The 8704-nt window shown below is 52.0% G+C and overlaps 1 protein-coding gene across 1 annotated transcript; it reads right to left on the bottom strand.

The window, feature by feature from the left end:
• Positions 1–480: 480 nt before the first annotated feature.
• Positions 481–6608, bottom strand: SPRY1 (sprouty RTK signaling antagonist 1). Its single transcript, XM_033938702.1, has 2 exons — positions 6363–6608; positions 481–3184 (listed from the first exon to the last, which is right to left on the bottom strand). The coding sequence occupies exon 2, from the start codon at positions 3128–3130 to the stop codon at positions 2156–2158; it is 975 nt and encodes a 324-aa protein (XP_033794593.1). The 5' UTR covers positions 3131–3184; positions 6363–6608; the 3' UTR covers positions 481–2155.
• Between the last annotated feature and the right edge of the window lie 2096 nt (positions 6609–8704).

Below are 8704 nucleotides of genomic sequence, written 5' to 3'. Positions count from 1 at the left end.
AGGAGCTGAAACAAGAGTCATGCTGGAGGTACTGAGGGATTCTGTTCCTGAAGACCTTCCAATCTCAGGGAAGGACATTCAGCCTTAGGAGGTCAGCATGGCGAGCAATCCCCCCCTCAAAAAATGTCCAACACTTGGTTGGTTGGCACTGAAGATCTGGACATTGTCACCTAGTGCCATTAGTGGCAACATTCAAACTAACCAACTAAAGGCCGAAGACAGGTTTTAGAACGAGGCTTCCCTCACTCTCAGCCCACCCTTAGGCTACAAACTGTAAAAAAGTGGGTCAGGCTTTCTTAACCAAATCTAATCCCACCACCTGAAAACCCAGGGCTCTCGCTCCGAGCCGTTGCCAGGACTCAGTTCAGGACAGATCGTTCCATGCCCTTTTCTCCTCCACCCTGTGGCCACATCTGTGGCAGAAGGAAGAGGTTCAGCCCCCACGCTGCTCGTTAGAAATAAGGCACGTCACACTTTGCAGTCAATTCATATATTGTCTGCTTTATAATGAACATATGCACTTCCTTATGTCTCACCCCTCTTTAAAAGTACAGATCTTTTTGTTATATCGAGACAAGATTGGAGTAATGTTTCAGCTGAATTTTGTAATAAATATTATAAAATAGACTCACTTAATAAATATTCTTTACAATAAAAAAAAAAGTTAACAGGCTTTTCTTTTTAAAAATAGTCAATTCAACTTTGTGATTTGTACATAAAAATATATAGAGATATATATTAACAAAAAACAAAACCACAATTTGTGGCAAAAGGCAATTAAACATGATCAGGTTAATAACGGGGGATGGGGAGAGCAGCGACAGACTCACTCACAGAGAGAACAAAACTACTTTTTGAAGATTGAAGAACTTTTGACTTTCAGGTAACCTCAAACTCAGTCAGCTAAAGAAAATGGCGGAGACATCCCAAGAGGAGAGGAGGGGAGCCAGCGGCAGGAGGCGAGGGAGAAGTCGGTGCGACTACAAGTAGGGGCAGGACCGTCTCTAAAAGCACCTTTCACAGGGGCAGCTTTTCAGACAACACTTTGCCAATTCAAGATTCTGTTTGTTAATGTGCACGAGATCTCTGCATGTTAAAACGGCAACAACACAAGCACGGGTGAGAGGGAATCATAAAATTATTTTTCGGGGAGGAGGGGGGAAGGATGCAAATTATGTGCTTGAGGCAGCAGAAAACGTTAGAGCTGGCCCTCGTTTCAGGGGAAAGGCAACCAAGATGGCCTCGTGTCAAATTCAGGCTTCGAGGCCTACCGAAAACTAAGCAGCCACAGAAGAGTGAAAGACCTAGCAAGGAGGTCAGAGAAAGACTGGCCCTGACTTTTCCAAGGCCCTTTTGCCCAACAAAGGACCAATAGGAACCAAAGTACCATGAAAACTTTAGAGGGAAGGGCAATTTTTTTAACCTTGCGCTCCCCCACCCCAGGAAACTCAACCCAACCAAGCGTGAAGAGGTATCTGTAGGAATCTCAATGGAGAAGCCCAACCTCGAGCAACTGCAACCTGGTTTAGGTTCAAATTAAATCCTAAAACCAAATCCAGAGCCACCTGTTTTGGGGGTTTCTGCATGATGTGTGTGGAAGGGGCCGGCTTCTTCCCAGGCATAAAAACGACTCCAAAACAGACGATGAAGATAAGCTCTCCAAACCCTAGAGCACTGGTTCTCAACCAGCCAGTCAGCTTTTCAGGATAGCTCTAATGAATATGCATGGGGGCAGATTTGCATGCCTTTCACCTGCATTATGTGCAAATCGCACTCATGCATATTCATTAGGGCAGTCCCAAAAACCCGACAGGGTTGGGAATCACTGCCCTATAGCACGAGTAATCTTGCATCTACCATCTTACATATAACACTTGCAGTACCAGAATGCACCGGGGCTGGGGAATGTGAAAAGCCAAGGACTATCCCCAACACCTTCCCACAAATTATATTAATTCTGCCCCAGTTCCCGTCATCAAAAGAGGGGAAATGAACTCACATAGAGTCCATGTCCCCAAGGCCAGCTTCCACTAGGAAGGGAAAGAAATAGTCCATTCAGAGAAGGGAAGTGCAGAAAGCAGAGAGGAAAGGCTAGAATTCTGGGCAACCTGAAAAGCAAAACTCGAGTCCACAAGCAGCACCGGGTGCTAAAAACTCAGGAGGGTTTGCCCCGACCCTGCCGATCGGGAGGCCCACTCTCCAGCTTGCAATAGACAGTGTTTGAGTTCTTGCAGCGGCAGCCCGGCCGGTGCATGTGGTCATACCAGCTTCGGCACAGTCTCAGGCAGCCTTTGGCAGGTGGGTAGCAGAGAAGACACGGCAGGAACAGGGCCAGGGCGCCCATGCACAAATACCTGGAGCAACAGTGGGCATGGGAGCAGGAGCAGGGGCTGTCCGCAGGCGAGTCGCCTTCGTCGTCGTTGGAACAATGGTAGAAGAGGCCCTTGACCAGACACATGCAGGTGCTGTACTCCACCATGCTCTCGGCAGAGCACAGGCACTGGCGATCACAGGCCAGGCAAGAAGGCAGTGCCCGCGGGGCCGTACACTCGCAACATTTACACTTCCCGCAGCGCTCGCAGATGAAGCGATGCTGCTCCTCCCTTGGCTCCGCCTGCTTCGCACAGATTTTCTGCAGGTCCCCGCTGGCGGGCTGAGGCTGCAGGCGCACTATAGTCTCACAGCGTTGGCCCAACTTGGAAGGGGGGCACCTCCCTAGCAGTCCTTGCTCAGAGGAGGCGCTGCTGCTGCTGCCAGAGCTGGCCGCACTGCCCGTACTGGTAGATCTGCTAAGCACAGGGGGCCGGGTGCTATGTTGGATCTGTCCTGGCACCGCCTGGCTGCTGCCGCCAGCTTGGTACCCGGCATTATTATTCACATTGACCGGAAGGATTTCGTGAGTCCTCTCCTGTTTCTCTGGCCGGGGTGCATGCCCTGGACTGGCTCTCTTTGCCACCGAGGGCCCCTCCGTGTACTCGTTCCTGCCTCGATTGGGGCGGATCTGCTCCAGCGATAGGATGGCGACTGGTTGCACGTCCCTCTCATGGTGTGCCCAAGGCCGGCTCTCCGGGGAAGGCTGCCGAACTGCAGCTAATGCACCTCCACTGCCATGCTGCCCCTGAAGCTCCATCGATAGTGGTCTTGAGTTCTAGTGATCAACGGGAACTGGGCGTGCATCTGAAATCTAACGGGAAAAAAGGGAGAGAGTTAGGAAACAAAGCAAGTCTTCAACGTACCACAGAATTAAGTAATTAATTGCCCCTAAGCAGCAGAAGACGGTAGATGCCATGGTGCTGGCAACGGGCCAGACAAAGCAGAGGAGACCTGAGCACATGGAGGAGTTTAGCCAAAATAAAAATATGAATGGCATTCAGACATTACGCTTCAGGAGACCCGGGTTCAATTTCCTGGCCCAGTTTCTGCGGTTGGGGGATGTTTGCGGACCAACCTTCGTGGTCGCTAGGGGTTTTAGGAGCAGGGTCCGATGGTGCTTGGAAGTGACATCAGCTAGTTACGACTACTCTCATTCAGGAGTCCCAAAGGGGATGTGGAAAAGCAAAAGACCCAAAGAGACCTCTTCTGGTTTCATTGTAAGACATAAAAGCTAGTGTGTACTTCGGAGTGGAAACCCCGAGGCCCTGGGAAAGCAAGCTACCTGCCCTCCCCACCACAGGCCATTGCCAGGACAGAGCACTCACACCCTCTGCAGCCCTCACTACAGGAAGAGAGAAGGGCGATGTGTCCGCTAAGGAGGCTCGGGATAGCCACGGCGGCAGCCCAGGGAATCTCTACTCTCTCTCATATGGCTTCGGAGGGGACAGGGGCTCACACGAGAGGCTCCAAAGCAGAGAAAAGAATGTGCCTGGCTAGGACGCTCCTTATAACAGGGTGTGTGTGGGGGTGGGATGGGGCAGCAGCTGCAAGCAGGAGCCTGTCGGTGTATATTCGACATGGAGCAACTGCTACAATGCTCAACACTGTGCTGGGCAGAGCGGATGGGCCACTGTTTATGTTGCAGGCGTGATATGCACATGCATGTGTACACGTGTCTGGAGCCAAGAAAGTGCGACTGTGGATGAATGCGGCCAGGTGGCCCTTTACCTCGGAGGAAACTTCAGGGTGGCCGTTGCTTACGGCTTTGCAACTTATCCAAAAAGGAGAACAAGCCAGAAAGAAGAAGAAGCAGGAAAACAACAAAAAAAAGGTTTTGCCCCTACACGTACAAAAAAATACTACGAATCCATTTATAAAGAAGGAAGGCTCTCTCTCGGCATCCGTGCTGACTCAGATCCCAGGACCCAATAAAGGGGCAAAAGCCAGACCAGCCTTGGGATTTTTCCATCAGTCCGGTTAGAGAAAATGTGGGACCGAAATGTGTTCAATAAATCTTACGGTATCAGTGGCTGCCAGATGGAAACTCCTGCCTCCCCCCAGGATCAGGTGGGCACCCGCTGGAGACTATACCACAAAAGACATCTGGTCTCCTTAGGAGCAGACTCACCGCATAGGCCAACCCTCTTAAAATTATGTTCACCCCCCTCTGAACATGGACAACAAAGTGAGCAGATTCTCTTGGAGGGGCTCTTGGGTGGAACCTTTCCCGCTGCAACGGATTTCCTACTGGCATTTCAACAAAAAGGTGGGAATGTGACCATTTCTCCCGAGAATGGAGGCAGATCAGCGAGCCTGGAAAAGCCTGTTTTTCCTTCAGCTACTCCCACCTTGTGTGTGTGTGGTGGGGGCTCTTTCCTCACCCTTTGGCTCCTGGGCTAGTAAAGCTGCAACAGCCAAGCCCTGTGAGAAGCAAAAGGTTTGCAAGTACAGCAGCAAATTTAAGGATTCCCAACCTACGATGCTGCACACACTCAGTACCGGGGGGGGGGGGGGGGTGTTGTCTGATTTACCACCACAATAAACACTGGGACGGCAGCTTTAGAAGTCCAAGATCCTCAATCTGGAGCCAAGCTGCTTTCTGGTTAATGTACAGTGTTTTAGCTCAGCCACAGATCAGCCCTAAATAACACCACTTCCTGAGCTGCCGGAGTCCCCTTTCCTGAAAAGAGAGAGCCAGGGGGAGATTGCACTTCTCCATAGATACTTCTGAAAGGGATTGAAGTTTGAGTCTGGAGAAAAGGGTCTCCGTCCTCTGGGAAAGAAGACAAAGCCAGCAAGCGAGTTCACCAAATGCCAACTCCAAGGGTGGACAGACTGCAAAACCTCCAGTGCAAGCATCTGCGATGGACAACTCCTTTCCCTTTGGTAATTCCCCCCTTCCCCCCACAACAAAAAGGGGAGGTACACCATACCAGAGACCCTACAGGGAAGCTGTCCTTGAAACAACCCACAGAGCAAGGAAATGCTACAGCCAGCAGGAAGGCAGACAGCCCGGGGCAGGGGGAATAAGGGGACAGGAGCAGCTGCAGCCCGGGAAGGGAGGGCAGGAAGGCAAAATTTATGAATGAAAACAAAAGTCCTGCGGGCGGGGGAGGGGCTCGGGCCCAAACCAGTTCTTCGACCCCAGCGACCCCCCCCCATCCACTGCCCCCTGCTTGCAACAGGATCGATTCCTGATTTGTCCTTCCTTTGAAACCCCCACCCCACTAGTTCCAAGGTGAGCCACCCCCCATCTACAAAATGAGCAATTCCCGCCTGCAAAGTGAACCACCCCCGATCCTTCCTTCCTCTGCAATCATCCCCCCAGACCGGATTGCCAAATAAGCGACCCCAGATCCTCTCTTCTCTCCACCAGCTCCAGATGCAAAAGAGGCCATCCCGACCCTTCCTTCTCTCACTAACCCCCAGTCCCAGCTGCAAAAGAGGCCACCCCGACCCTTCCTTCTCCCACTAACCCCCAGTCCCAGCTGCAAAAGAGGCCACCCCGACCCTTCATTCTCCCACTAACCCCCCAGTCCCAGCTGCAAAAGAGGCCTCCCCGATCCTTCCTTCTCCCACTAACTCCCCAGTCCCAGCTGCAAAACAACCTACCCCCGATCCGTCCATCTCTGCACCAGTTGCAAAAGAGGCCACCCCCGATCCTTCCTTCTCCCACTTACCCCCCAATCCCAGCTGCAAAACAACCTACCCTCGATCCTTCCTTCTCTGCACCAGCTGCAAAAGAGGCCACCCCCGATCCTTCCTTCTCCCACTTACCCCCCCCAGTCCCAGCTGCAAAACAACCTACTCCCGACCATTCCTTCTCTGCACCAACTCCAGCTGCAAGAGAGGCCTCCCCCGACCCTTCCTTCTCTCAGCTACTCCCCACCAGATCGGTTGCCAAACAAGCGACCCCCGATCCTCCAGCTGCAAAAGGGGCCAACCCCGATCCTTCCCCCCCTGCACAAGCCGACCCCCAAGGCACATACCCGGCTCCGGTGCTCGGGCTGACGCCAGTCGGTCCATGGGCGTCTCGCCGAGATGCAGCTAGGCGCGGGCCGGGGGCGAGCCCCCTCCCCAGCCGTCCCCGCTCGGCCCAGCACGGTAAATCCCAGGGCTCCGGGCGGCTGCAAAGCGCGCGTCGTCCTCCCCGCCGCGCGCTTCCCCTCGCGCTCCAGGACAACGTTCGACGTCGCGCGCTCCTCGCTTTCTGAATGAATGGAGCCCAGCGGCTCGGGGTTTGTTCATTGCCAGTGCTCCGATTGGCTGCCTGCGTTGCAGAGCCGAGAGCGGCGCGCTGCCATTGGTCGGCGGGGGGAGGCGGGGCGGGGGAGGGGGCCGGCCCTCAAAACGCTGCCGCGGCTTGGCTCGTGCTGGGAGCTGCAGCGTACGGACCAGCGATCCCCGCGAGGGCTCCTTACTGCGGGCTGCTGCAAAACGGAAGGGATTGCGAGAGGGAGCGGAATGGTGCAAAAGGAACGAGACTGCCGGGGTGGAAGAGGCAACATCTATGAGACTGTCTAGATTGCAAAAAAGAGTGCAGTGGTGCAAAAGGAATGAGACTGCTGAGGGAGCAACATCTATGAGACTGCCTAGATTGCAAAAAAGAGTGCAGTGGTGCAAAAGGAATGAGACTGCCGGGGTGGGAGAGGCAACATCTATGAGACTGCCTAGATTGCAAAAAAGAGTGCAGTGGTGCAAAAGGAATGAGACTGCTGAGGGAGCAACATCTATGAGACTGCCTAGATTGCAAAAAAGAGTGCAGTGATGCAAAAGGAATGAGACTGCTGAGGGAGGCAACATCTATGAGACTGCCTAGATTGCAAAAAAGAGTGCAGTGATGCAAAAGGAATGAGACTGCTGAGGGAGGCAACATCTATGAGACAGCCTAGATTGCAAAAAAGAGTGCAGTGGTGCAAAAGGAATGAGACTGCTGAGGGAGCAACATCTATGAGACTGCCTAGCTTGCAAAAAAGAGTGCAGTGGTGCAAAAGGAATGAGACTGCTGAGGGAGCAACATCTATGAGACTGCCTAGATTGCAAAAAAGAGTGCAGTGGTGCAAAAGGAATGAGACTGCTGAGGGAGGCAACATCTATGAGACTGCCTAGATTGCAAAAAAGAGTGCAGTGGTGCAAAAGGAATGAGACTGCTGAGGGAGCAACATCTATGAGACTGCCTAGATTGCAAAAAAGAGTGCAGTGGTGCAAAAGGAATGAGACTGCCGGGGTGGGAGAGGCAACATCTATGAGACTGCCTAGATTGCAAAAAAGAGTGCAGTGGTGCAAAAGGAATGAGACTGCTGAGGGAGCAACATCTATGAGACTGCCTAGATTGCAAAAAAGAGTGCAGTGATGCAAAAGGAATGAGACTGCTGAGGGAGGCAACATCTATGAGACTGCCTAGATTGCAAAAAAGAGTGCAGTGGTGCAAAATGAATGAGACTACTGAGGGAGGCAACATCTCTGAGACTGCCTAGATAGCAAAAAAGAGTGCAGTGGTGCAAAAGGAATGAGACTGCTGAGGGAGCAACCTCTATGAGACTGCCTAGATTGCAAAAAAGAGTGCAGTGGTGCAAAAGGAATGAGACTGCTGAGGGAGCAACATCTATGAGACTGCCTAGATTGCAAAAAAGAATGCAGTGGTGCAAAAGGAATGAGACTGCTGAGGGAGCAACATCTATGAGACTGTCTAGATTGCAAAAAAGAATGCAGTGGTGCAAAATGAATGAGACTGCCGGGGTGGGAGAGGCAGCATCTATGAGACTGCCTAGATTGCAAAAAAGAGTGCACTGGTGCAAAAGGAATGAGACTGCTGAGGGAGCAACCTCTATGAGACTGCCTAGATTGCAAAAAAGAGTGCAGTGGTGCAAAAGGAATGAGACTGCTGAGGGAGCAACATCTATGAGACTGCCTAGATTGCAAAAAAGAGTGCAGTGGTGCAAAAGGAATTAGACTGCTGAGGGAGCAACATCTATGAGACTGCCTAGATTGCAAAAAAGAGTGCAGTGGTGCAAAAGGAATGAGACTGCCGGGGTGGGAGAGGCAACATCTATGAGACTGCCTAGATTGCAAAAAAGAGTGCAGTGGTGCAAAAGGAATGAGACTGCTGAGGGAGCAACATCTATGAGACTGCCTAGATTGCAAAAAAGAGTGCAGTGATGCAAAAGGAATGAGACTGCTGAGGGAGGCAACATCTATGAGACTGCCTAGATTGCAAAAAAGAGTGCAGTGATGCAAAAGGAATGAGACTGCTGAGGGAGGCAACATCTATGAGACAGCCTAGATTGCAAAAAAGAGTGCAGTGGTGCAAAAGGAATGAGACTGCTGAGGG

Source organism: Geotrypetes seraphini, chromosome 1 (genome assembly GCF_902459505.1).
Source record: "Geotrypetes seraphini chromosome 1, aGeoSer1.1, whole genome shotgun sequence".
Taxonomy (NCBI): domain Eukaryota; kingdom Metazoa; phylum Chordata; class Amphibia; order Gymnophiona; family Dermophiidae; genus Geotrypetes; species Geotrypetes seraphini.
Note: the sequence above shows the minus strand (reverse complement) of the source record. Positions and strands in the feature narration are given on the sequence as shown.